The sequence below is a fragment of the Lipomyces japonicus genome (assembly GCF_038497905.1).
Source record: "Lipomyces japonicus strain CBS 7319 unplaced genomic scaffold V1514scaffold_45, whole genome shotgun sequence".
NCBI classification, from domain to species: domain Eukaryota; kingdom Fungi; phylum Ascomycota; class Lipomycetes; order Lipomycetales; family Lipomycetaceae; genus Lipomyces; species Lipomyces japonicus.
The window spans coordinates 56503-83906 of NW_027117857.1; the positions used below are offsets into that span (position 1 = coordinate 56503).

Consider the following 27404-nt stretch of genomic DNA (forward strand, 5'->3'; position numbering starts at 1 on the left):
CACGAACTCTTAAGGCCAGCTCTCCCGTCGACCTATGGAAAATTCGGACGTATTCTCGAGACATTTGAAGAGATGGGCCAGATAGGAATCTGCACTGCAAAGGTGCTAAAGAACATAAGGAGAAAAGTGACGTTGGCGAATGCGCTTATATTGTTCTGTATTATGTTGTTACTTAGTAAGGGGGTTTTCCTTCTATTATTCACTACTTACAATTATATAGCGTCAATAAAAATATAATCAATCAATCCATCATGAAAATTAATTTATACAGGTTTTGCACTTAAATAATGTGGACGAGTTCACGTTGACGATTGGTTGAAGTTGCGGCACATGAAATTATGGTTATCTTGATCTAAATCTATACGCCAACACCTTCACGATCCTCTACACCCTGCGCAATGCAAACAATTGTTGTTGGCCTTTTTCCAACTTGACCGTCTTCCTGCTAGATGACGATGAATCATGCTCTCCAACTTTGCCCGATTTCCTTTTATTATGTGTTATCACTTCGTCCGTCAAATTTTCAGTTCCATCACCGTCGTTATTGCTGTTATTGTTCACAAATTGCTGTTGCAAGTCCTTCGCGAAATGCCAGTCTGCATGTTCAACTGCATCGACCATTAACACGTCACTACCGCACCTATCACATCGAACACATGCATCATTCGCACCTTCAGAGTCACGATCGTCATTTACCTTTCGTTTGACAAAGCTTTGAATACCATTCGATTTGCGCAAATTATTATTGCAATCTGTAATAGCAGTGGTCCTTATTTGTTGTTGCTGTTGCTGTTGTTGCTGTTGCTGTTGTTGTTGTTGTTGTTGTTGCTGTTGTTGTTGTTGCTGCTGTTGCCGCTCCTGCGGCGTTTGCTTTACCAAAAAATTTAAAATCGCACTCGTCGACGCTGGTGGAGCAAAATTGCTCACGCTTAGTGACAAATGTTGGCACGGATATGGATCCGGCACTTCCCGTTCAAGTTGCCGATACGCCTGTTTGGCGGTTTCGAAAACTGTAGGTTCCAAGTTTGAAATCTGGCATGCCGGAATCGGCATCTGTTTCGACCGCGACCGTGATGACCCGGTCCGGTGGTGAATCGTCAACGTTCTCGGAAACTTGACCGCCCCATTTCCATTACTGCTATTGCTACTGCTGTTGCTACTGCTGTTGCTACTGCTGTTGCTATCATTAATTCTATTAACAAGATCACAAGTAAAAATGCGCAGCCATTTCTCCACTTGATCGTACGTGCGCACGGTGTTTCGAAAACTTTTGGCCGACAACATTGTTTTACTTGCACCGCCACTGCCGCCGCAGTCATCGTCATCCCCCTCAACAGATTTAACCTCGCTGTAATCGATTCCACGAATAATATCATGCAGCCATGCTGCAGTTTCATGACCAAGTTCCTTGGCAAAATCGCGCACGCTGAATTGTAGCAAAAACTCGATCGACGATAACGATGACGGGTCACTAGGCACGTTAAACCCGCAGCGCACGTCTTCACCAAGCTTGCCGCCCAAGCCACGCAGTTTTGTGAATTTCACGCCTGAAAGAAATAACCGCACGGCACGCCGGCGCAAAACGGTTTGATTGTTTGGTTTCTTAAACCCGCTGCAAAGCTTTGCCAGTACCCGGTTTGATGCCACGCCGGCAGAACATGTGAATTTAAGTTCGTCATGAACGCGCGCCCGGATCGTTTCAGCAATCTGGCTGCCAACGCACATGCACACGTCGTCCCAATCCATTACGGCCATATCGTTATTGTTATCATTGTTGCTGTCTGTGCCTGCAGGAACAACAAAACCTTGGTATTCTAATTTGCTCGCTTCTATTAATGACAATGGCAAAGGTAACCGCATGTCGCTTAATTCTCGTTGCCGATTATCCTGTCGCATGACTTCAATCTCGGCGACCAAGGCCGGGAACAAGTCACTGAGCTTGTCGTACACAATTTTTGAAAAATCCATAAATGCCTCGTCAATGCCAGCATGTTCAACCTTATCACACGCACTGTAAAAAATTTTAAAAATCTCCCGGCTGTGCTTGCGGTATGGGTCAAGCGATACCTTGTGCGTCGCCTTGTCTGGCGAGTTGCCATGATACGCCCAATGCGAATCACCTTCTCGCCATGTTGCCACATGAGCTAATACAAGCTCGGGACATTTGCGTTTGGCTTCTGCTGCCGTGTCCATTCGTTTAATTCCAAACGTCCTGGCCGCACTATATATAGATAATTAACTATTAGCCCGATAGCGGCAATAAATCATGAGTAAAATGTGCATACTAGTTCACGGCAATTAAGCCCTGCCATTGTTGACAGGCAAGCGGAATTTCAGGATCTAGCCCTAATCTGACCGATTCAGATTGTGCCTGCCATAACTTTTTAGCCATTATTGTAAATCAAACGTGCGTAAATGCCACAAGTTCAAGTTCATACGTAGAACGCGTCAAGGTCAACGTGACCAATCACTCGTAACGGAGTGGACGTACTGTATCGTCGCAAGCCATCTAGATCCGCAAATGTATATAGCGAGGTCAAATTTGACATAGTTTATCGTGTTGCTATATATATATAGTCATATCATTATTCTTTATCGTCGTCGACTCTTTTTCTAATTTGAACAGGGCTCTCGATCCAAATGTCAAGTCAGATTTCAACCTAACCCTATGAGCTGCATCGCTCGAATGTTTTCGATCACACGTTATTCTTGCTCTTTTTTTTTTTTTTTTTTTTTTAATTGGAAATTGTTATTTATAAGCCTAGTGATCTCATGGTAAAGCAAGAAAAAAAAAACATTCGAGGCCATTTTTTGTTTTTCCATGTTTTCTCAATGTGCAATCAATTTAATTTTTTCTTTCCCCGTTTTCAATGCATTATGTTCGAGTATATATACAAAGTTAACTTAACTAGTTAACCATTCATCACCATTAGCAACCAATTGTGGCAACGGCCATAGTTGACTTAACGGCGGAAACCCGCCAGAAGGCATTAGTCTCAATACCTTACTCCGGGTGTAAATGTTTGCTTTCATGAATCCTTGATCAATCAAGCTAACGCATACGTTTTCAATATCATCATATGTCCAATCTAATGATGGCTGATGCTGTTGTGGTGACAACGCTGACGACGGAAGTGTGCGTGTTGACAATTTAATGCCGGCAAGTAATTGATCGAATGTTAAATCATTTGTTTTCTTTTTCGCATTCGCACCATCTTGATCTCCGATCTGCTGCTGCTGCTGCTGTTGCTGTTGATCGATGCGATCAATTCGGGAAAACAAGTTTCTAAAAATTAAAATCTCTGCTTTCGAATTTAACACGACAAATAACTTGGATCGCACAAGCCAATCCACGTTTTGCCATAAATGATATCTAAACTGGCACAAGTCACCTTGTTTTGCTGCCCGTGCTAGCGGTTCAAACACAGCCGTCAATCGTAGACCTGCCAATTCAAATGCTTGTCGGCTGAGTGATTGACCCAACAGGATTTGTACCGGGATCAGATACTTCAATATAGCCCGATGATTTTTTAATCCACCAGCATCTCCGCCATTGTAATAGCAATTAACAAACGCCCATTGCAAATGCGCGCGAGCTCGTTGCAATTCCTGCCGAAATAGATAAAAAACTCCCAGATAATATCGTAACGTGACCCGTTGTGCAAGAGGGTACGTTGCCCACTCGACACCACGGCTGGCAAACGCGGTGCGAATGTTGGCAAACACGTTCGCGCACGCGGTCGGTTGATTAATACGAAAATAAGCACGGCAAAGCAGGCAGGCGATTAATAACATCACGTCCCGCTTGCTCACGGCCGTGGCATCTTCGTGGCTGGGTTTAAAATTACCATCTATTGAGCCTGCGACTGAAGTCCCATTGAATATTACCGACGAAGAAGACGACCGGTCAGCACGAATTGAGTTGAAAATTTTCAACAAAATTCCAGCCGTATCCGACGTCGCCGTATCGCAAAATTCTTTATCTTCGTAGCTGTTGGACTGAGCACTACGTAATACATACCGTGCGGTCACGGCCACAAGCTTTGTCAACACGACACCTCGACGGTTTGCAAACGCGGCTTGCAAGTCTCTTTTAAAAAGGCCAATTTGGCGATTAGCAAAAGAACACAAAACTCCTCAAAATAAAATAAAATAAAACTTACGATAGCACGGTCAACGGACTTCGAAACTCAGCTTCCCTGTCATACACAGCATCTGGATCGCCGTGATCACAGACAAATGTAAGGTATGATTTAACCAATTGATCAAACCCTGGCCATTCGCGACCATAATAGTTCTGCGCGGCAATTTCTGCTTCCAAGTTTCTATTATTCTATATCAATATATATATATATCTTTGATGTCAGATCACACTCCAAAATAATGCAGTATAAAAATAAAGAAATGAACCTAACTCATACGTTGAGAATATCGGCTCGCAAAGCCGCGATGCTGGTCGCCCGTGAAGCAAGATCCAACGAAAAAATGGTGGCCAGGAGTGTCGGGGACGAAGTCGCTTCATGCACGCTGGTCAAAAACAATTGAAGAACCATTCCGTACCAGATTGCCTTTCTACTCGTCTCAGCTGTCAACCATGGAACAATTGCATTTGTTGTCGCCTGTCCCGGGGGGCTTTTGATAACGAATTTTTTGGGACTCGGGGAGAGTGAGTGGTTACCCTGCTCGTGCGGCTTTGGGCTTGTGCAAACGACCCGTTGCCATATTGAACCAACTTTGCAAAATTCTAGGTAGACTTATAATATTGTATGGAACAGCAATGACCGAACCAGAGTATGTAGAGATTTATTATTTGTTTCACTATCGAGAATTTTTAATATTGGTGGAAAAAAAAATAAATAGACGAGCTAACCGGGAAAATATAGGCCTGAACATGAGCCACGGTCGGCAGCAGCACAGTCGTCAAACCAATCACCACCACGAATACAAACAAACGAAACTTCAGAAATAGTCGGAACAGAGGAAGGAATTGTAAAGTTTAATAATAATATAATAACGCAACAGGTTAGTTCTGAAACACCGCGGTCAGAACTACAAAGTGAACAAGAGCGACCCCAAGAACAAACCAAAGCAAAGAATTCAGGTTTAGATCAAATCCAGCATTCAAGCCCACAACAGCAACATCAACAAGAACCACCAAAAAAACGAGTTCGCACGTCTCGTGCTGCAGATGAGGAGAAAACTCGTAGCAAGCGATTATTCGGTGGCATTTTGGCATCTTTAGGCCAATTTAACGAAGATGCCAAGCGCAAGTCTGCAGCTCGGACCAAGCGGAATGAAATTGATCAAAAAGTGCAAGCCGGCAGGCAAGTTGTGTACACTTTCGATTCGATACCTACGACTAGGACAACAGTGACCGAACATGACATCGATAACAAGACCAGCGCGCAGACTGAAAAGGTACGACAAGAACGAGTGGTCAGGCAAAAAGTGGCAGATATTCGAGCCAGGGCCAAATATCTGGTGACCAAGACCGTACCGGAGATTACGTACTTGCCCAGGTTACTGACGGATGCTGAGAAAGACGTGATTAAGCGTCAATTGCAAGACGCGCAGATCGTGATTGATCAGGCATGGGCCGAGTTTGAACAAAAGTACGACAAGCATGAAATTAAAACTCCTCAAGTAGAAGAAAAAGAACAACAACGGCATGATGAAAATGAAACCGAAAAGGAAAACGAATCTGACAAACCAGATTCCGTAGTCAAAGAAACAAATTGAGTTTTGTAAAATGGATTGTTCTTTAACAAAAAAAAAGGGGGAGGAAAGAGAATATATATATATATACTATATATAATGAATAAAAAGGGAGGATACAAAAACGATTCTTAAAATATATTTGAACGAACCGGGCGTCCAAAAAAATTATTGAAATGCGCATCAATTCCGTTGTCACAATCTGAACTTGCCCTGGCTGATTGAGCTTCAGGCAACCAATCTTGAATTTGCGTAACCCTGGTCTCATCAGATGGATGCGTAGACAAAAATTCCATTGGCTTCATCATACGCTTGGATGCTTGCTCCATGCGATGCCAAAACCGAACAGCCTCGTCTGGCTGAAAACAGGCTTGAGACATCATGATGAGCCCGATATGATCAGCTTCCGATTCCATGGCCCTGCTTGCCGGCATTTCAAATAACAAGTTAACCATTAAATCAATAGCTCTGGCTGATCCTGTGGCCAAATACACTGCCAACGAAATAAGCGAGTATATTGGTGATTTTGATAATTTTTCACCGCTGTGCCTGGCAACTTGATGTGCAGTCTCATGTGCCAATACCGTAGCCAGGCCGTTCTCATTTTGAGCAATGGGCAAGATGCTTGCAAAAACGAAAACCTTGCCGCTTGGTAATACAAACGCATTCGGCGGCTGCCTGGGGTCAGACACAACATGAATTTGCCAATCCAATTCTGGCAGGCCTGATACGGCGATTAACCTGTGCATCACGTTTTTAACATGCACGACCCTGCTATCATGATCCGGCAACAAACTATTTTTAAATTCATGTAATAATTGACGATATTGATATTCACCCAACTTGTTTTCCCAACTTTGTGGCATAATCATGAATCGCCAGCGATGACTGATTGGTACTTCGTCCAAGTTCCAAACATAAAAAAAAACCCCACCGGCTATGACGCCGATCGTGGCTCGTCGAGCAGTTGGATTGTACACTAGCACATTCAATAGTGTACCCACGACATTATAAGGCGGGCTGTACGTAGCCTGGTCACTGCCGAACCGCCTGTATGTGGCATATTTAGCTGCTTGGTGCTGGTGATGATGCAAGTTATGCCTGGACGTGAATGATTTCTGAGTTGATAACTTGTTCCGTAATAATGCAATGCCAGTCCGAGATGTTCTAATAATCGATTGATTCATGCTTTTTTTATCTCTATTTGTATTATATTCCTTCGCCTGTTACTATCCGACTGGGATATGGTGAATTTACTTTAATCAAATTTAATGCAGTAACTTAAAAACCGATTAAACTTTGATTTCGAACATCACACCAACTAACTGTAGGGCAATCATTGGGCTTACGACGTATTATTAATAATTACAAGTACACATAAAAATATTCAGTCGAACTATCTGGGTATAACTAGATCTGCGGAGCTTTCAAAAATATACTGCGCTATATTAGTGGGGTCGGGGTGAATAACTGGGAAAACAGTCTTAAATAGAAGTTGCAATATCCGAACCCTGAACGGTCTAACACTTTGAAAAGAAGAGTACAAACTCTTTTGTATCTCTTGCTTGCGAGTGAGAGAGTCGTTTTCGACTACGGCGAATTAACGTTCGACGGTTACCGAGAAAAGTTTGAATAACCAAACTGGCACCCGGGATAACTTGAAATAATGCGGGGTTAAGAGCGTGATAATTTGAACCTGATGCAATAGACTGATGCCTAGTTTGATCCGCTAGAGTTCGTTTTACTAAATTCGGAATAAACTAACCTTCCAAAAAAATATCAACCAGAGACTTCGAGAACTTGTTCAAACCACTATCAAGATCTCAGTTCTCTCTCAAGTGACAGAGGTCATGCGTGATACGCACAAAATTGAATCCTGCTTTTTATAGGTCTGACTTCATAAATGCAATAAAAATAGTAAAAAAGCTGACAATTTCAATATTTTTTTATAAGACTACACTGCGTACACTTCTTTGCAAATATTCAAACTGCAAATAATTTTGTAGATCGCGATCCACAAAAGATGGGCTCCCATGGAAGAAAAAGAAAATTTATTAGGACTGATGTATTTAAACAGAGATTCCACTCATAGTACATGATTCGTATGAGCCCATAGTTCGTAATATCGTTTGTAGAGTATTTCAGTTCGTACTCGAAGGCTCAAGTACTAAGTAGTTATACATGCCTGTCTGTTTTGGTATGGTCGGCCAGGACGAGATAGATACTAATGGTGCCACCCGCTAATTTATGTGTGCACAATACTTAAACACATCCAATTTTCCTCCAAAATTTATTAATTGTTTTTTCAAAATCTCTTTCAAAATATTTTCTTTTATTTCTTTAAATTTGTTTATTTTTAAATACATTATTCTTTGTGTTTGATAATTTAATCCAAATTTAATCTAAACGTCAGTTTTCGTTAGTTAGTTAGTTAGTTAGTTAGTTGTTATTATTGATAACTAATTATGTAACTTAAGTAGCACTTATTTTTAAGCATTAATCATCAAGGTTAATGAACGAACCGCGTATATTTTTATATTTTGCTGTTCACCATTTGATTTCTTATTACTTTTATTTTGAACATCAAAAACTTATTATGTCTCGTCATCATCCTGATTTAATAATGTGCCGCAAGACGGCTGGCATTAGTGTTGGCCGGTTGTGCGAGAAATGCGATGGAAGATGCCCTGTATGCGACAGTTACGGTATGTTTTTTTGTTTTTTTTTTGCTATTTCCACCGTGCACGACCAGTCACGTTATAATGATCTAAATATACTAACAATCATTAGTTCGACCTACGACATTGGTTCGCATATGTGATGAGTGCTCATTTGGTAACTTTGCCGGTCGCTGCATCGTGTGTGGCGGCCAGGGAATTTCGGACGCATTTTTCTGTTTTGAATGTACCAGGTTGGAAAAAGACAGGGACGGTTGTCCCAAGATTATAAACCTGGGTTCCAGTCGAAGTGATCTATGGTATGAGAAACGAAAGTTTAAGCAAGCAGGGGTTTAAAAAGGAAAAATAGGAAAAAAAATATTTAAATGTACATTTTATATACGGCGTTGGTTTGAATTGTTTGGATACTGGTCATACTACTATGAAATTAATAACTTGAGCTATTATTCTTGGTCTTTCTATTTTTTATTTTTTATTTTGCTTATTTTTTTATGCCATTTGCCGATCGTTTTCAGCCCGGGCTTCAACTAATGAATTACCGGTGTTTCGTGCCTGCTCGTCCTCCTTCAGCGCGTTCTTAATTACAGTTGTGAATCGTTCCGCAATAGTGATTGCCGTTTCAGTGCAATTTAATAGTATGGTAGCGTCGACCGGTAACAAGCCAGACTTGTAGATTTGACAGATTTCCCGGTTCGTGTTTGCAGTTACGCACATGAAGCCATGCCGCAGTTGTTCTTCTTGCAATGTGGCGTCCAACAATACTGCGTAGTTTTGATTACCGTCCTCCCCATTCTGATCAGCATTCGTACCCTTGTTATTGTCCGTATTCGCATCTATCGTAATGGCAGCAGCTTTGGTGAGATCAAAAAACGAGACTGTCGTGCATATTGGTACGTGCAAGACCGACAATGGTACCGGGACCCGTTCCGTGACAGGGTGAGCAATCACTCGCCGCTGAGAACCGATACCTTCAATAGTGACTTCCGGCCGCCGAAAATGCAGCAGGCCCGCTATTACTGCGATCGTTCCGGCGTCCACCAACCCCCCATCATGGTCCAAAAAGTTCACGTCGGCTCGTACCGCCCAGCATTTCTCACCAGCAATGATGCAAAGCGATTCCGTATCTAATGCACCTGCCCTGCGAATAGATTTTTCAATTACTCGTGAGATCACTAGTTCTTGTTCTGTTTTGCCAGAAATGCTAGTACTGTTGCCTGAGCCGCTGCTGGCTGATGGGTCCACCGACGGTGCGGCCATGGGTGAAATCTCTGTTGAAATTAAAAACAGGCCTTCATACGGCCGATCATCGTAAGGCTGCGTGATCTCCGCCGAGATGCGGGCTATAACTCGTGTATTTCCTAGGCGAACATCTGCCACACCGTAGTCATCGCCGGCGGCCGTAAATGATACGGTCAGTGAGCGATGTTGAGAAAATTTGCGGTTATCGAACCGCAGCCGTGAAGCTAACGACTTTAAAATAAAATCGGATTCGATCTTTGACAGGGTTAAATCTCTGGCCATGAAGTTCCGTTCAATCGTATTAATCAATTGTTAATGTTTTATTCAAGCTTGGACAATAATTTTTTGTTTAAATTGAGTGAAAATAAATACATTGCGGAAACCCCTGAACCTATATTGAAAATGCACAATTGTCCCCGCAAAACAAAACCTGCAACATTTGGGCAACGATGGAATTGTTTGAGTTACTGGCAGCACTGCAATTTCCTGATTCGACTCTGGAAGATGAAGACTATCGATTAAGATTGCTACAAGAATCCGTTCGGCAATTGGTTATCCAGCCGTTGGGACTCAACGTTGCAGCGATCAGTCGAATGCTGGTGCTATCGCCAGCCATATGGCGTACGGCTGCCACCACAGGAGCAACGAAGAGCGAAAATATACCTAGTGCTACTACGGTTGCATCAGCGTTCAGCTCAGTTGTGCAGCAAAAATTACAGCTTCTACAGCCAAACAAAAATGACTACAACGAGAACGCTAGTGGGGTGAAGTCATTTATAAACGCTGTCGTTGCAGGTATCAGTTCCTGTGCTGACGTACCAGACCGACAAGTTGCTGCATTGGCAGGCTTGTTGTCTGGCTCGCCGATAGCATCAATGACCGAATGCGAAACCGCGTTTGTGGTTGCATTTAATAGTGTTAGATACGTGAGACCGTTATCGCCTGATGATAATGATGACGATGGGAATAATGCTGCGCTTGTTGTTAACGGGTTCGCTGGATTTAGTCATTTACGTCCACTAGCGAAAAAACAACTGCGAGGAAGTCCGCAATTACTGGAATTATTTTCCCGTGTTTTGTTTGCGCCTGACCCGGTCAGACCCGGTCAAAAACTAGTATCGCAGTCTTTGGGCCCATTGTCACAATTTACTGGGCACTTGTTCATGATTACTACTAGTTCGCAGGGAGTTCAAGCTAGCTTGCCCGCGTTGGATGTGATTGCTAACGCTGTCACCATGCTGAAAGGCCGTCATGACAGCAAACAATTCGCGTTTTCCACAGTGGCCGTATTGTCGGGATTGATTGACAGCTTACTGGCTGACAATGATCGTGCAGGAAATTTTAATTTTTTGGGTTTGCATTCGCAAAAGACGACGCTTCATCACCGGTCCGGCATTGCGATAAAGATATTACTAGTCTTGCGAGACCTGGCGCCTGCGATATATAATGTTTCACTTTCCGGGTTTACCGCCGAGGATTACGTGCACTCTGCTGCTACCGGCGTGCTGGTTTCTGCTGCTTCTTCCGATTTCTCCCCAATGCAACCGCAGCCGGACCAACAATACCTGCTGGAATTTATTGATGCATTGTTTAACGTGACTGATCATTCGGAGATGCTTTTTGCTTTGAACACAGCCGAAAAGTTGTTGCTGGCACTAGGTACGACAGGAGCTGCCGCATGTCCACTGGGTCCAGGCGTGCTTGCGAAGTTAATTTCACCGGCCATCAGAATTGTAGAATCTGATTCGACTTTACAACAACAACAAGAGCATGTACAACAGGTGCCAACACAGAAGTTGAAAGTTGCAATCTTAGAAGCCTCGCATGCGGTCTTTTTGGCATCGTTAAACGTGACCTGCCTGGCGGGTCCGAACGCCGAGTTCGTGCGACGGTCCTACCTGGCTCGTGTGATTGGTTTGTACAAATCTGGTGCCATATCAGACCAACAATTTGAAGCTGCCGCACGGGCGGTGGCTATTGCGGTGGCGCCCGGAGCGTCAGGTGGGTTGTTGAGCGCCTGTGACCCAGGATTGGCTGAAGACATTGTGCTGCCGGCAATCAAGCGGGTGGTTACGCGAGGTGACAATTACATCCACAACAATAATGAGAGCCGGAAGGCAATATTGGTAGGCGTATTTGTGGACGTGGTACTGAAATGCTCGGTGCCGGATCACATTCCGTACTGGCTCGATGAGGTTGGCGCCGGCGCCGGCAGCCACGTAGGCTCTGTCGAGCGGCAAGTCGTGGCAGAACGAATACGACAGGGTGAAATACCGACCGAATGTGCAGATAGCGTGATTAGATGGTGGTATGACCATCAGATCACTAATTACAATACAAATAATTCGGCAAAAGAATTCAGAAGTTTCTTATAGCATTTTGGGAGGAGGAACGTGGGGCAGGTGTTTTTTTGGGAAATGGGTGTATAAATAAATACAAAGAGGATTAACCACGGCAACCTTTATAGATGAAGCCTTTTTTATATTTACGATCCAGCAATCTTTTACTCACCTAAATGGTCTGAATGATCATGTTCGTCGCTGCTTGGAGACTGGGTCGCTTTAATTATTCATTAAGTGCGCGTTAACCATTTTTAATTGAGGTTATGTAATTGTGTCATAAAACACCAACGTAAGATGCAGTTAAGCCATATTAAGTATTAAGATTCTGTCTCTTCACGTGCGGGGAATTCCGCCTGGGCTTTTTGTAGTTATGATTCAAATAAGCACGCGTCATAATGACTGAGCAACTTTTGATACCATGTTTTACTCCAGTGATTAGAATTTATTGGTGTTTTAATTAAACTAATTCAAAACCGTTCCGCTCTTAAATTTTTTTGAATTCATCAGTAATCAGAAATTGAGAAGCAAGTTTGGATAATTGTGGTCGTTTCTTCAGTTCCACTGCTGCTCCAATTGGGCCCGGCGAGAAAGTAAAAAGATTAGGAGGAACTCAGAAAGACAATCGGGAGTGGGGATTTAGTTACACATTGCAAAATAGATTTTGTCTTGTTTTGTTTGTTCTCCCTACGTTTTAAAATCATGGTCAGCAGCACATCTTTCTCACCGGTGGATGCTGCTGATAAACACTTACGAATCAGTCACAGCTTGCCAGAACTCGGCCGAACAAATATTAATGACAATGGTGCTCTACCGATTGACGAAAATGACGATGACGACGCCACGGTCGAGCGAATGAACACATCAGCGCCTGCGGTCATGGAGACAGCCACGATCACGTCAGTGCCAGCTCGAGTCGGCAGTGAGCCGGTTACAAGTAGGCGGGAATCTATGGAGTTCGAGCAGTTGTTGCCACGTAAGCGTGTTGCCATCGATGTGAGTGGTGATGTGGATCAGCAATATATTGATCAGGCTACGGAAGACGACGCTGTTGTCGAAGTTGATGCTGCAGTTGATGTCATCCCTATCCTGGATTCAGATGAAGACAATGCTAGTTTAGAAGATCACGTTATAATTCAGGAAGCATCGCTTGAAGATTTTTCCAGTGATGACGACCGTGACCAGAACGGTGCCATTAGCAGTGATGATGTTTCGCGATCCGTTCTTCTCAAAGCAATGGAATCAAAAGGCAATGCTTCTTCAATATCAATAGGTTTATTATTAAGCCAGGCAAACACGGCTATTGCAAATGGTATGTTAATGAAATTTTTGTTTTTTGGATTTTTGTTTTATTTTTTTTTTGTTGGCTAACATTTAAATATAAAAGATGACCCAGAAGAGTGGTTATTGGCTTTGAATGGGTTTTTGAGCGAGTTTGTTAAGTTACCTGATGATTTAAAAGCTGGCTTCTATGTTACTGGCTCGGCCATATTTGAATATCTTCCTCGACTGGCTCTTCAATTTCTTCTTAGAAAGTAAAAATAAATGCTTTTTTTTTTTGCGCCTTTTGATTGCCTATCTAACTGTTTTTTTAGTAAGCCAGTGCCGAGCAGGTTTTGGCGTACGCGGGGTGTCGAGATTGCGACTGAGTTTGTCGAACTTTTTATTCAGGTTACTATTTACAACATTCAAGCAGACCACAAGGCTCTAAAAAGCTCTAAACAACACGGTGATTTTGCTACCGGTTTGGCGTTGTCTCCTTCGTACGTGACTGCACTTACACGTGCGATTATAGTTGCCGAGCAGAATCAGGCTATCTGTGGCAGCTCAGCGGCAGAATTAGTTGCTTGGTTTAGCTCTGTCATGGAGAAGATTGTTTTCGACCGTGGCGTGCGTGACATTATGCAGCTATGGGTAGTGGCCACTCAAGAATCCGATACACTTAATGCGGAAAATATTTCCACGCTGCTGCAGTACGTATCGTTTGTATCCAATTTATGCTGGATGAGCCAGCGAGTGTTAAAAGCTGGCGAAGAAGAGGTGTTCAAATCCCCTTCTTCAGTCTCGTCATTATCGTCATCGACTTCCTTGCCGGCTTTGTCAAACTTGGACGATGACAAGCGAAAACAGAATTACACACGGCGGAACTCGTCTTTACATGATTTTGAAAGTTTTTTTGAAGTTCAAGAAACCACGCTACGTGAGTTAATCGATGCAAATTCGTCAACAAATAGGGCAACGGTGGTATCATGGATTGAAAAGACTACTTTATATTTTTATGTGCTGGTTCAAGAAAACGATTGTGGGCTGATCTCTAAACATGCGGCGACGACGTCACCATTAAAAAATCCTGATATTCCAAAAGCTGATATTCAACGGTACTGTCACATCATTCGCAAAATTTACTGGTTCATGTACCTATTCAAATCATCCAGAGCAGAATTTAAATTGTTTGGCATGAAAAAAATTTCTCTTGAACTTAATCAGCTGTACCAAGAAGCTCAAAACACGTATGCAGGGATTGTCATAAAATGTATTGCCGTGGTTGCTAGTTCGTTGGAATTTACGCAATATTTAGTTAGCAACGAGGCGAATAACATTTATATTGCTCAATTTGGTGCCACAATATATGCACTATTTTCTATTTATCACGTTATTCAAATTTCAGAAATTAAAATCTTGTGGGAAACCATGGTTTCAGATTCGACGTCCGTATTATTTTCTTCTATTTGTGGCATATTTGTGAGCATTGGCCAGTGGCTTGATCAGGATTTGTTGGAATGGTTATTGGAGCAATATAACACTTTGCCACTTCGAATGCTTGATGGGGCTATGCTCAAACTTTTTGAGATCTTGGTGCAGACATACGTGTCTCAAGTTACAACCGAATCTGGAAGCTCCACAACGATTTCGACTGCGACGTCGAAGTCAGAGGCCATGAAGACAACTACAACATCAACAGCGACTATAATAGAGCCAATTAAAGTTATTTTGAATATAATTAAATTGGTATCAAATGCGGCCGAGCAAGAAATTTCAACTTTGAAAGTTTCCCAATCATTGATCTTGAACAGTCTGGGAAAGTGCCTAGATCTTATCTTGAGTCTGACTTTGAATAACACTGATGATAACGAGATTGTGCATTTATTTGCAACCAGTTGCACAAGGATTGCTATACTGGGGCATAATTCTATTTCCGATTTGTATTTTATCAAGTCATTTTTGAGCCATAGGCCTGTTCATAATGATCCCAATCGGGATAATATCAATACTTTGACCGAAGGCTTAGTGAAGAACATAAGACAGTGGCGGAACAATTCTGGACTATCGACGAGCTTACAACGGACTGGGATGGCACTGCGATTGGACGTATTGTTTCAGTTGCTTAGACACGAGCCTAATGCGCTAGCTGATAGAAATGACATGCATCTCCTGTGGGAGTGTTTTACCGGTGATTGGCTAAAGGAAGATTTCTGCGATTCATTTTGGGAGTACTTGAATGCATTTTTAGAAGGCACGCCGTTTGCCACTAGTACGTTTGTTGACTTCAGCTTCGACGCTCTTCAACAAGCAGACCCTGATATTTTCACGCCTTCCTGTGTGGGGTTTATTGTGAAGTATCTTGATCGTCAACTAACTCCCGTGCCGTCACATGAACCAGGACAAAATATAGTGGTAATTCCAGGCTTTAACATATTATGGAGAGTGTACACAAAAACTTCACATGAAGACAGCAAGAATGAGTTACTAAATTTGTTGATCAGTTTGTTCACGCGGTCAGAGTTTCTCAAATTTCATGGCGGGAAATCGCTCGAGCAAGGCCAGAGAGAGTTGATTCAGTTTATAGTTTCCACGATTAAAAAATCTGGGCAACCTGTAGATGGGGATGATAGCTGGCAAACATTTACTCGAAGTTGTACGTTTCTAGATTTGTTTCTTGATTCATATCATCATGTGGATGCTTCTTCGATCTTGTCGACTGGTCATGAGACCGAAACATCTGTTACCATCAAAGGATCACCTATTACCATAAAGCTACAATGGAATTTAAACAAGATTGCTTCTCCGGTTACTAGTTTAATTACTGGAGATGAGAATACGATTCAAGAACTATTCGCACAAATTCGAGCAATAGTTAAGGTAAATGATTTTCGCGTTATAGTCATGGGTGATGAGATTTATGAAAAGAGCATGGGCTTGCAACTTAAGGATGCTGGTTTTTTGCCAACCACTGCAGTTTTGGTGGTACTTCGACGACAAAGCCTTGCCGACAACATAGCTGAGCCGTCGATTGACCTGCAGGCTAAACAGTCAGGTCATAATCAGCTGCCAATGCCAACTGAGCAAGAATTCACTAGCAAGATTGATGCTCTGTATGAATTGCTTGATCTGCCAGACAAGCATGCAGCAATGATATGGAGCATCATGCGTAGATTGAACCCGCCGTCCGAACAGATTCAACAATTCATGACGCCAATAATTGTTGAACAAAAGTTTGATGTTTTGTTTCCGCTCCAGAAACCATACAAGCTGTTATATGCGACTTATGTTTTGCAGAATGTGCATGAGCAGTATAAGAAGGTAATAGCTGTTTAATTTTCAACTTTATGTTTATACTGCATGATATTGACTGTAAATTCTTATTAGGGACTGATTAATTCTGAATGGATTCACGGGAGCTGTAAACACGTTCTTCCTCATCTTCTTAATTTGATCGTCAGTAGTGATTTAGTCTCTCAGTCAACAAGTGAAGTTTTGGCACTTGTCCGCAACTCTTTAGTTGTTCGCGCAATTCAGTTTCTGAATGATGACGCTTTTAAAAACATGACTGATTCTTACTATTCAGATCAGCATGAATTAGAACATCTTGTTTCAAGATTTGCCGAAATTGCCGATCTGGGTCCCAAAGAATTGTCTGACCAGGTTTTGAATTTACTTTTGATAATTACGCTGCGTGATTTTAGAGCTTGGCAAGCCGTTGCTGATTGTTTGCTTTGGAGAACTTTGTTTGAACATAGCTTGTTGAAATCAGATTCTGGCGCAATCAGAACTTCGGCGGGTAATGCGATCACAGGGTTTGTTAAAACTCTTGTGAAACAGGTGGACTCACCGGTAACCGAGGCGGCATTGTCTTATTTTTGGCAAGTGATTGAGAACTTGTTGCCAAGTTCAAATATTGAGATCGCTAAGCAGTCGTCACAATTGTTTAAATTGGCAGATGTTGTTTTGCAGTATGTGTGATTTTGTTTTAAATTAATTTCTTCTTAATATCTAACAACATTTTTTTTGTTGAAATTTTGCAGGGCCATTTTGGAGCATACATCTATTCAATTGGATGAGACAACTTTAGTGCTCACTTGGCTTGTAAGGTTGGACAGACAATCACACACTGAAGTGAGTACGACATTTCAATAAATTTTTTATGATGGGAGTATGCTTATGTTATATGCAGTCATTATTTAGTTTTGAATGTGACAATATTGTACTTGGCTATGCTCTCTTGGCGAAGAGACTGCTTAGCCACAGTTTACGGCTGGTGGGTATGAGTGTAATGTTTTTCTCGAAGGTTGCGCGGTTTTTGTTTCCAAATAATGACAAAGCCAAATCGAATAATTCTTTGGTAATTGAAAAAATAGGATGTGTCAATTCGGAGACCAGATCTGCCCTTTATGATTTACTGCTGGCACTGGCTGATTCAAAGGAGAAAGTTGCTTGGCTCGTGCGTGACACAGTTCATGTATTTCCCAGGGACCAGTTATTGCATGATTCATGGAATGCAGATCGCTCGGCTTGGCTGAAATCTGGAACAGGTTTTGCTGGGTTACAAAATTTAGCTAATACATGTTACGTTAATTCATTTACGAATCAACTGTACATGAACAAGGAATTTCGGAAATGTATATATAATCTTTATCAGGATCCAGAAGCTGGAGAATTATCTACGGCGGGCAGTCACAAAAGCAGCAACGTGAATCAAGGTTCAGAATTGATCAACAACCTTGTCATTTTATTTTCGTATTTACAATACAGTTGGCAGCAAGTTTTGGATCCTCAAAATTTTATCCAGGCGATCATTGACTATGAAAGCAAGCCAATTGACGTTACCGTGCAAATGGACGTGGATGAATTTTATAGTTTGCTGTTTGATCGAATTGAAGGTCAAATTTTGGACAAAAACAAAAAGGCAGCCATTCGTAGCTGCTATGGAGGTATGCAAATGACTCAGGTTAAATCCAAAGAATGCGATCATATATCCGAACGTGCAGAACCATTTTCTGCGATTCAGTGTGATATAAAGGGCAAGACTAACCTTCAAGAAAGTTTAAATGCATATGTTGAAGGTGAAACTCTGGATGGAGATAACAAGTACTGGTGTTCTAGCTGTTCATTACATGTTGAAGCTGAACGACGATCATGTTTAAAAGACGTGCCGAATCATCTTATTTTCCATTTAAAGAGGTTTGATTTTGATTTGCAAACTATGCAGCGCAGCAAGATCAACGATTTTTTTGAATTCCCGATGCAGCTTGATATTAGCCCTTACACTTTTGAATACTTGCAAAACAAGCAGGATTCAATTCTTAAATCGAGCTCGGTGGTTGATGAGTTTAAATTAGTTGGCATTTTAGTTCACAGTGGTACGGCTGAATCTGGTCATTATTATTCATACATAAGAAAGTCAGATGACGATACATGGTTTGAATTTAATGATGCAGACGTTAATAAATTTGATCCCGGTGATATTCCGAATACTTGTTTTGGCGGTAGTATTGATGGAGATGTTCACGAGTACATGGAAAAACCATTTTCGGCTTACATGTTGTTTTATGATCGCATAAAGCCTGAGCACGAGCTGCAACCTGACGACAATCTGAATTGTCCGTTGTCGTTGAGGGCGCGGATTTGCAAAGAAAATGAAAACTTTGCGCGCAAGTATTGCGCCTTTGGCAGTGAACATTTGCAATATGTTAAAAATTTGTATGATCGAATGACTGTACAGAAGGACGAATCTTGGGTATTTTCAGTCAGTAAGGCTTATTTGACACATCATTTCCTTATGTTTGAAAGTTTCTTTCAGATTGTTAGTCGAATCAAGGATTCTAAGGATGTTGAACCCTATTTGAAATCTATAGAATCATCCTTTTCAGATGTTTCGAATTGCTTGGGATTTCTTAGTTGGATTGCTGAAGTAGATTTTTTGATGAAGAATCTTCTTCTGCGATGTCCAAATAACCAAGTCCGACATGGGACTGCAGATTTAATCATAAGAGCTCTTGCACAAGTGAAGTCTCAACGCCCAGATTTATATGGTTCATTACAAGACTGGTTGTATGTTGTGACCGATGAAAATCAACAGAATATTGTTCTTAAAGTGATCATGCGCTTGCGAGAACTGCTAGCTCACTCAGGCTCATATACGCAATCCTGGGATGAATTTTTTGGACTTTTAAATGCGTTCGCTCGTGTGGGACAAGATGAATGTGGCATTTTACTGTACGTCGGAGTTTTGCAACGAGCACTGAACTCATTTTATGATGACCATCATCATCATCATGCGCGAAATACGGTTTTGGTTATCGATAGGCGCCGGCCGTCTTACTCGGGCTTGCTGGATCTGGTACTAATGCTTTTGAAGAGGGCAGACTTACAGCTTGAATTGGAAGAAACACCGTTATCGCGGTACAAGGTTGATGATCTTGACGAAGAGTTTGATATTAATTCGATTCCGTTAACTATTCAGGAGTATGAATCAATAACCCGTGTGAGGAAGAATACAATTGTGCTTTTGTATAAGCTAATCAGTCTTGATTGCCCTTTGGAACAAGTTGTTGAATTTGTTCATATTATTCGGAAGATTGACTTTGGTTCACAATCCGATCTCGTCATGTTTTTGATTTTAAATACGATTTTGACTGGTTTGAACTTGGAGAATGAGGAAAGCGTTTTGCCTTTTCTTCTGTGTTTTGGCAAAGTTTGCCCGGATTTTGAATTAAACGAGCATGATTGGGATAATGTTACGAACGAGTTATTTAAATGTTTGGAAGATATGGCAGATTATATGGGCAAACACTACGTGGATTTTTTAGCTGTCGAGTTTGAATCGCCAGAGACTCCAGAATTACTCAGGCGAAGTCTTATTACCAAATGTGGGTTGTGGGCGCCGCCGCTTTTGTTGCATTGGAGTGCCACAGTTCGCGACTCCGCGGCCCGCTTATGTCAACGATATTTATTAGGAAAGCTACAGAAAGTAATAGTGAGACCAGTAGATGCTGATTTAATAGTGGATGTTGATGATGGTGGTTTCAACGATGGTGATGGCAGCGGCGAAAAAGAGGCCATATTAGAAAGATACCGATTGGAGCGGCTCAGGTTATATACTTCTCGCGTTAAGGGATTTGTTCAGGCATCTTTGCAATACATTAATGCAAATTTTATAAATTCAAAATCATGGTCGACGTGTAATAACGAGGGACCTGATTTTGACATAATGATTATGATACTTCGTGCTAGTGCTCAGCTATTGGATGATGAGTCTCTCATGGCACGAATAGAATGTGAGTCGATTTAATTAACCATACTGCTATGAAAATTATTTTACTAATAACGAAAAAAAAAATAGCACTTCGTCAGGAGTTGAACACGACTCAAATTCCAGCTGATGATGGTAATTCCGTCGAATGGTCTTCAGATGCGAACGGAGAAATTGGTAGTGATAATGATGGAGGTTACCTTATGGAGTTTGATAATATTGATAACTAGTTTTTTTTGTTTTGCTTCTCTCCTCTTATTTTTCTAATGATGTACATCTTCTATACAATATTTTTATTTTATTTCTTTCGTTTTTCTTTTGTTCTTATAAAGTCGGCTTATACATATGTTATTGTGGGTGCATTGTTTTTAGTAATGGGTTATGTGGGTTGCATGCAGGTTTAAAATTTACAATATATCGTTGTGTTTAATGTGATCTTTCATACAAGCATGATCCCTGTTCGCAAGCGCAATTGAGGCTGAATGCGCATTGAACGAACGATTCAGGGGAAACTGCCAGATTGAAAACAAGGTTTTACGAAATGGAGATAAGCCGGTTTTATTGTTCAGCTGCCTTGCCTATATTGTATTGCCTATAGTTCAGTAGGTATGTTTAATATTTTAAATGCATTAATTTGTCAAATTGTATAAAAATACTATTTTATTAGTTTTTTTTAAAAATCAAGAATAAATCAAGTGTGAAAAAGGGATTGCTCTAAATTGTTTTGTTTGTAAGCACAGACGTTTTTATTTATTTGCTCTTCAGCCCCTATTCGCTTACCGCCCCCGCCGTTAGATCAATGAGAACAAAGGCACAATGCATAGGGGGGAAAACAAACAAAAAAACAAATCAATTGGTCATTCAGTCGTGCATGCCACACGTCAACCTACCGTGATCTCGACAAACGCGCTTTTCCAATTTTAATTCTTGTTTCCCAGAGATTACGTGGTATACACTTCTTTCAAATCGGGTTGAATTCCATTGTGCTTGCTAATTAATGTCTGAAACTTCATCCTTATCGTCTCACAACAAAACTCACCATCGGTCGGCCGGCATCAGTTCGCCAATAACCACGATATCCGTGTCGGCGTTAAATCCAAACGGCCTGCGACGTGATCGCGCGCTGTTGGGCGTGCCCTGCGCCATGTGCGAAGAACCCATGGAGTACATGTTCCAGGGCGAACGGGTGGTCGAATTTGGTTGTGCTCATGCTGCTCATGAAGCGTGCTTTCGGGAATCCATCAGGTTTAACCTAATGAATCCGTCGTCGACACAATCGCCATCTCAGAAGAAACAAAGCGCAAATTCGTTACCAAGGATCAGATGCCCTATATGTGACGCTGTTATTCAGATTGATCCGGTTCGGTATAATAGTACATTAATCTCAGCAAGTAAGCATTTGTGTACTTTCTGTTGTTGTTTTTGTTGGTCTAGTGCTTATAATGTCTAGAAAAATCAATTGCCAGTCTTGGTCTTGCTGCGAAAAAGACTCAGGTATCGACAGAGACTTTGGCATCTATACATACCAAATCGGACCCAGCAGTAGTCGCTCAACAACCAAGTTTTATATCGTCAGATCAAACAGATAACGGGTTGGTTCGTCTGATTGAACCATTAAACTTGAAACAATTCTCTACTTTAAAGCCCAAGTCATCTTTTTCATCCTTCACAACAGCGTTGTCAAACAGGTCTGGTAATTCTAAACGAGATCCGCCAAAAGAAATTTTTTCGATATCTCCTGAAACAGTCCCAATCGAAAATGAACTTGTTCAAAACACGGTTCAAGAAAATTATCATCACCCGAAGCAGCAACAGCAGCAGCTACAGTCCTCACCATTTTTACCGCCAACCTTGTCGTCACCACTGGTTCTAAACCTATCGCCGGTACTTCCATTTTCGTCTACACCATCTAAATTAAAAATACCGGATCCAAAATTAACAATTATACCCTCCACTCCAGCAATCGTGCGCTCACTAGAAGAGCAAGGGTTTTCGTGCGTGGTTCGTTTGGAAATCCCTCAAGGTATTCCAATCACGATCGACCCAATCGATATTCGGCGTCGAACCTTATCAAAAAGTCGATTCCAAGATTTTTCTTCGCCAGATAGTGTTCTTGATTATTTAAAGTCAAAATTAGAACGATTTCATAGATATAAGTCATTGGACATTGCAAGGTATGGGTTTCAGTTATTTTTGTTTTGCAACAAATACCTAACTTGGTTACAGTTTAGGCAAATTAAGACTATGGGGACGGCTAGGAGTGGGTTATATGGACGCGTGGCAAGCTCTGGATTGCTATCTGTTCCGTGATTTTCTGATTTGCGTGAAAGAAAAAAATGGCAACTCCCAAGATCTATCAAGTTCCCCTTCCCAAATATCTCCAATGGATCGACTGACAATAAAAAGTTTTTTGTGTCTTCGGAAGCACTTGCTAAACGTGATTGTTAATAATGACAATAATGACTACAATCTCGTTCTAAACCTATCAGTTTCTGAACTGCCTCAATTATTGCTCACTTTTCGAGACGAGGTAGAAAGAGAAAAATGGAGAATCGCGCTTTCAAATCCCGATTTGGCGGTTAGTCAATCATTTAAGCCAACATCTAACAACGATTTGAACATTATGGCCCATCAAGAATTTAGACAAAGACAATCAACATCATCTGTCGGTACAAATGACACGACTTTGGTAGCACCTTCGACTCCAATCTCATCGGGCAACTCAGATTTTGCTCCTAAATTATTGAATAATTCTGTTGCACATATGCCGTTGGATATTGTTATTGCAATCCCTATTTCTGAAACAATGAAGGATACAAAGAAATCAATCATGCAGGACGCGATTCGATTCATTGTGGCCTCAGTGGGACCGCAAGATAGAATCGGCATTGTGGCATATACAGCTCATGAAACATTTAACCTGACTGGTTCAGATCTCAAGCGCAAGAATTGGCAAAGTTGGCGTTCTGTTATCGATAACCTCGGCCCGAATAATATTTCCACCAGTCGATCGAACCCACTTGTCGGGGCCAAGCAAGCGTTAAAAATACTCCAATCCAGGTCACAGAATAACCCGGTTTCATCTATATTTTTAATAAGTGATGTCAGCCGTAGTTCAGCGCGTTCATCTTCGGACGATTCAAGTCATTCAGATGCTATTAGAGATTTTACTCAAGACTGCGTGTCATGGAACGTCGCACTCCATTCATTCGGCATCGGCATGTCGCATGATCCGATTGATTTGGTCGAAATAAGTAATGGAACCAAAGGCACGTACACTTATATTAAAGATTGGATGCTTGTTCGAGATTGTTTGGCTGGATGTCTGGGTTTGTGTTTCTCAATGTCGCATAAGGACATACACATAACGTTAAAAATCCCAGAAGAATCAGCAAGTCGAATATGCAAAATTGAAGGTGCTGCAAGTTATGTATTGAAGAACGGTGAACGGGAAGCAGAAGTCAGCCTAGGAGATGGCGCATATGGAGATAAAAGAGGTATAACCAGTTATTTTTTATTTTAAATTTGCTGACATTCAACAATAGACATAATAGTGCAATTATCGATTCCACCTGATGTGCCACGGCGACAACATCAACTGCAAGACCCGTGGGATATGATGCTGTCAGACTTGAAAGCTATTGGAGCCGATGATAATGATAATGACGGTGGGGGAAGCGTGAGCGATAGGTCTGTACGGAGTGGATCGAGCATGTCAACTATCGATTCCCCATTTGCAGATCGGACTATGAGTGTGCAAGAATTGGTGTTACTCAAGGCAGAGATTTCGTTTATGCAGTTCAGCACTGTCAATAAACGGCATAAAATACGGCCGGGTGCATTGTTAGTTGTCTTAATGTTGCACGATCAGATGAAAAGAAAAACATCAGCTGCCAGTATTTCCCATCCATCAGGCACGTCTCATCCGATTCTGGCCATGCGCAGAGCTGAATTACTGGTGGTAGAAAGCCTAAAAATGGCACTGGCACTGGTTCAGCGAGGAAGACCCGACAAAGCAAGCGAAGTTATCCGTCGAAGCCAAAAGATAACCCAAGGACTGTCTCTAGGTGCGCTGCCGATACCTCCAGATTCACCAGCCAGCGCCAAATCGTATCAGTCAATAGCCAGCGGTGTAGACCCAACCGTTATGGCTGCCCTAAACAAGGAGATGCAGCACATCATGGAGTCCATACATGACCGAGAAATCTTCCTGCTCGACACTCGAAATGCAGTTTTGCAGAGCATTGCGGTGATCACTAGTCAGCGCGCTTGCACGACGCGATCGTTACTCGAAAGAACTTATGCTAGCCGAAATGACACGGTATTACTGCTTGAAAAAAATTCAAGAGAATGGGGAAAACTGCAACCAGATTCGCCTCCAACAAAATAGATGTAATGACTATATAAATGAACGAACAATACAACAAGTAAATACATGATTCTTGTTGACGCGCCGATACAGAGTGCAAGTCAGTAACTAAGCATCGAGTAATCCATTAGCTAATACGCGTTTTGCGGCAAGTAGTTTACTAATTAATTTACTTCCGCAACGTCCCATGTGAGAAAATCCAACCGGGTCCAGCAGGACGATTTACGCAATGTCCATCCACGATACGCTGGTATACTTAAATACTACGTACGATAATTTTTCGTCGCAGTTTAGTAAAATACCTGGGTCTGCTATTGTGTTGCGCTACGTCAGATCCTCGTACCAGAATGATCCGGTGCGATCGTTTTTCGAGCTGTGTTTGTTCCTATTTGCCGTCAGATACTTCTTAGCATCCAAATACTCATTTTCTAAGAAGAATTTTATTGAACTTAGTGATAAGGTTAGTCTTTTTTATGTGAAAATGTATGAGTCATTGTGCGCTAATTTGACACTGACAGGAGGTCGATGAGCTTGTCGAAGAGTGGCAACCAGAGCCGTTGGTGACTCCACTGACCGAAGCTCAGCGGATTGAAACTGATAAGATTCCCGTTATTGCTGGGTATGCACAACGTGCTGTTGATTTTTTTTTTTTTTTTTTTTAAGAAGCTAACCGTATTTTTTTTAGAGCTGCGACGCCTAAGGCAAAGCTAATCAGTGGCAAATCAGTTCTCAATCTTGCCTCTTTTAACATGCTTAATCTTTTGACCAATGCTCAAATGAAAGAACGTGCAATCAAGACCGTGAGAAGCTATGGTGTTGGAACATGTGGTCCTGCTGGATTTTATGGATTCCAGGACTTGCATTTACAATTCGAGAAGGACATTGCTGCTTTCCTGGGTGTTCCTGCCGCTGTTACCTACGCTCAAGCGTTCAATACGATTTCATCAACCATTCCGGCATTTGCAAAGAGAGGCGATATTATTGTGGCGTAAGTTTTGATATACATATATGAATGTATATTATGATCCTTATTGACAATTTTAGTGATGCTGGCGTTGGTGTTGCAGTTCAGAAGGGAATTCAAATTTCCCGTTCAACCGTTCACTGGTTTCAACACAACGACATGGAAGATCTTGAACGTGTCCTTGCCAAGGTTCAGGCTGATTTGAAGGGCAAGCCATTGACCAGACGATTTATTGTCACTGAAGGCATTTTCGAAAACTCCGGTGATATTAGCGACTTGCCAAAGATTGTCGAACTCAAGCACAAATATAAATATCGGATTATTCTTGAGGAGAGTTGGTCGATCGGTGTATTGGGCAAGACTGGTCGAGGTTTATCAGAGTACTACAACATTCCTGCTACTGAAATCGATTTTATTGTCGGATCTATGGCCACAACTATGTGTGCCGGTGGTGGTTTCTGCGCTGGTTCGGAATACGTTGCCTTCCACCAGCGAATGTCTGGTAACGCTTACCTGTTTTCTGCTTCACTGCCTGGTTACCTTGCAGCAACTGCATCTGAGGCTATTGCTCAAATGCAACTCAATCCTGATTTATTCAGGCAACTCGCAACTAACACTCGCGCCTTCAGAGCGATTCTTGACAAATCTCAATATGTTGTTTCTCCTTCCGATCCGGATTCCCCCATGGTTCATCTGTTGCTCACTGATGAAGTGCTCAGCAAGCGACAGATTGATAACGAGGAGAATTTGTTGCAGGATATTGTCGATGAATGCATTAACAACGGCGTATTGATTACCAGAAACAAAACAGTCGTTTCGCAAGAAACTTTTGCTCCAGAGCCTAGCTTGAAGATACTGATCACGACGGGACTGACCAAGCGAGAGATTGAGAAAGCTGCCACCGTAGTGAAGGCAGCGGTGTCTAAGATCGTGGGTAGAACTCCGAAAGCCAAGCGCCCGGCGTCCGGGAAGTAAACGTGATTGCTAATCATGTAGGTGTTGGGTTAGTTTTTTAAATTTCTGCTACTGGGACTGTGGAAGCTACGGAGTGCCCTGGAGTTTTTGATAATATTTATTATAGAGACATTAGTTTGTTTTATTCGTTGTGTTGGGAATACAGTAAACCCTTGATAGTAATTCAATATTTAGTAAAACAAATAATAAATAATGTTAAAACCCCCAAATCGGTAGAACTGACATTATATCATTTGTATATAGCGCAAGAAATTACGATAAAAATTATTTCATAAAATTATTTCATAAAATTATTTTAATGTAGAGAATCAAATTTCTAATTGATAAAATCTCACGCTGACATGATACAAATGACGTGAAAATAACTATTACATATAACGCTGACGTTACGACCGGAGAAAACGGAAGAAACGATTTTTTTTTTTTATCTTAACTAGGACACTAGGTGCCCCTGACGTGTATTATTTATTCATAATATCGAAAAAACAGAAGATTATAGGCATCAACAACAATGAAAACGTTAAATCAGTAAATCACGATATAAACAGTAAAAAAAAGTAACACATTGACAACTATAACTGACAAGCACTGATGG

General features: G+C 41.7%; 10 protein-coding genes across 10 annotated transcripts; 6 read left to right on the forward strand and 4 right to left on the reverse strand.

The window, feature by feature from the left end:
- Positions 1-16: 16 nt before the first annotated feature.
- Positions 17-2726, reverse strand: V1514DRAFT_162133 (uncharacterized protein). Its single transcript, XM_066924531.1, has 5 exons — positions 2439-2726; positions 2286-2371; positions 672-2221; positions 211-608; positions 17-155 (listed from the first exon to the last, which is right to left on the reverse strand). Exons 1-4 carry the CDS (start codon positions 2547-2549, stop codon positions 385-387), a joined length of 1971 nt encoding a protein of 656 aa, XP_066781618.1. The 5' UTR covers positions 2550-2726; the 3' UTR covers positions 17-155; positions 211-384.
- On the reverse strand, positions 2716-4615 carry V1514DRAFT_336032 (uncharacterized protein; the record flags this gene model as incomplete). The annotated part of the gene is made up of 3 exons (XM_066928483.1): positions 4422-4615; positions 4164-4333; positions 2716-4090 (listed from the first exon to the last, which is right to left on the reverse strand). Coding segments are annotated over exons 1-3 (1484 nt in total), but the record flags the coding sequence as incomplete, so codon positions are not given.
- Positions 4616-4739: 124 nt separating this feature from the next.
- On the forward strand, positions 4740-5867 carry V1514DRAFT_310838 (uncharacterized protein). The gene is made up of 2 exons (XM_066925782.1): positions 4740-4791; positions 4884-5867. Exons 1-2 carry the CDS (start codon positions 4778-4780, stop codon positions 5737-5739), a joined length of 870 nt encoding a protein of 289 aa, XP_066781620.1. The 5' UTR covers positions 4740-4777; the 3' UTR covers positions 5740-5867.
- Positions 5622-6957, reverse strand: V1514DRAFT_336036 (peptidase family M48-domain-containing protein). The gene has a single exon (XM_066928484.1). The coding sequence runs from the start codon at positions 6900-6902 to the stop codon at positions 5847-5849; it is 1056 nt and encodes a 351-aa protein (XP_066781621.1). The 5' UTR covers positions 6903-6957; the 3' UTR covers positions 5622-5846.
- Positions 6958-8242: 1285 nt separating this feature from the next.
- On the forward strand, positions 8243-8888 carry V1514DRAFT_364328 (PHF5-like protein). The gene is made up of 2 exons (XM_066929781.1): positions 8243-8420; positions 8506-8888. The coding sequence occupies exons 1-2, from the start codon at positions 8312-8314 to the stop codon at positions 8727-8729; spliced, it is 333 nt and encodes a 110-aa protein (XP_066781622.1). The 5' UTR covers positions 8243-8311; the 3' UTR covers positions 8730-8888.
- V1514DRAFT_336038 (ribosomal protein S5 domain 2-type protein) lies at positions 8828-9975 on the reverse strand. Its single transcript, XM_066928485.1, has one exon. It carries the CDS (start codon positions 9912-9914, stop codon positions 8883-8885), a length of 1032 nt encoding a protein of 343 aa, XP_066781623.1. The 5' UTR covers positions 9915-9975; the 3' UTR covers positions 8828-8882.
- Positions 9976-9985: 10 nt separating this feature from the next.
- Positions 9986-12298, forward strand: V1514DRAFT_336039 (uncharacterized protein). The gene has a single exon (XM_066928486.1). The coding sequence runs from the start codon at positions 10082-10084 to the stop codon at positions 12005-12007; it is 1926 nt and encodes a 641-aa protein (XP_066781624.1). The 5' UTR covers positions 9986-10081; the 3' UTR covers positions 12008-12298.
- A 375-nt stretch (positions 12299-12673) lies between these two features.
- Positions 12674-20731, forward strand: V1514DRAFT_321824 (uncharacterized protein; the record flags this gene model as incomplete). The annotated part of the gene is made up of 7 exons (XM_066926072.1): positions 12674-13283; positions 13359-13506; positions 13567-16552; positions 16619-17202; positions 17275-17365; positions 17424-20526; positions 20592-20731. The coding sequence occupies 7 exons, from the start codon at positions 12674-12676 to the stop codon at positions 20729-20731; spliced, it is 7662 nt and encodes a 2553-aa protein (XP_066781625.1).
- A 767-nt stretch (positions 20732-21498) lies between these two features.
- V1514DRAFT_344442 (uncharacterized protein) lies at positions 21499-24891 on the forward strand (the record flags this gene model as incomplete). Its single annotated transcript, XM_066929188.1, has 4 exons — positions 21499-21892; positions 21952-22675; positions 22728-23998; positions 24047-24891. 4 exons carry the CDS (start codon positions 21499-21501, stop codon positions 24889-24891), a joined length of 3234 nt encoding a protein of 1077 aa, XP_066781626.1.
- A 181-nt stretch (positions 24892-25072) lies between these two features.
- V1514DRAFT_364331 (pyridoxal phosphate-dependent transferase) lies at positions 25073-27058 on the forward strand. Its single transcript, XM_066929782.1, has 4 exons — positions 25073-25330; positions 25389-25489; positions 25556-25858; positions 25915-27058. Exons 1-4 carry the CDS (start codon positions 25100-25102, stop codon positions 26807-26809), a joined length of 1530 nt encoding a protein of 509 aa, XP_066781627.1. The 5' UTR covers positions 25073-25099; the 3' UTR covers positions 26810-27058.
- The last annotated feature ends 346 nt before the right edge of the window (positions 27059-27404 follow it).

Bases quoted from the DNA above. Each gene is read 5' to 3' on its own strand.
- V1514DRAFT_336039 (XM_066928486.1), top strand. From the start codon at position 10,082: ATGGAATTGTTTGAGTTACTGGCAGCACTGCAATTTCCTGATTCGACT.
- V1514DRAFT_336036 (XM_066928484.1), bottom strand. From the start codon at position 6,902: ATGAATCAATCGATTATTAGAACATCTCGGACTGGCATTGCATTATTA.
- V1514DRAFT_162133 (XM_066924531.1), bottom strand. From the start codon at position 2,549: ATGTCAAATTTGACCTCGCTATATACATTTGCGGATCTAGATGGCTTG. The intron at 2,372-2,438 runs GTATGAACTTGA...AAGTTATGGCAG, and splicing joins TTGACCTTGACGCGTTCTAC to GCACAATCTGAATCGGTCAG. The intron at 609-671 runs GTGCGAATGATG...TGGTCGATGCAG, and splicing joins TGACGATCGTGACTCTGAAG to TTGAACATGCAGACTGGCAT.
- V1514DRAFT_364328 (XM_066929781.1), top strand. From the start codon at position 8,312: ATGTCTCGTCATCATCCTGATTTAATAATGTGCCGCAAGACGGCTGGC. The intron at 8,421-8,505 runs GTATGTTTTTTT...AACAATCATTAG, and splicing joins CCCTGTATGCGACAGTTACG to TTCGACCTACGACATTGGTT.
- V1514DRAFT_336038 (XM_066928485.1), bottom strand. From the start codon at position 9,914: ATGGCCAGAGATTTAACCCTGTCAAAGATCGAATCCGATTTTATTTTA.
- V1514DRAFT_364331 (XM_066929782.1), top strand. From the start codon at position 25,100: ATGTCCATCCACGATACGCTGGTATACTTAAATACTACGTACGATAAT. The intron at 25,331-25,388 runs GTTAGTCTTTTT...TGACACTGACAG, and splicing joins TTATTGAACTTAGTGATAAG to GAGGTCGATGAGCTTGTCGA. The intron at 25,490-25,555 runs GTATGCACAACG...TATTTTTTTTAG, and splicing joins AAGATTCCCGTTATTGCTGG to AGCTGCGACGCCTAAGGCAA.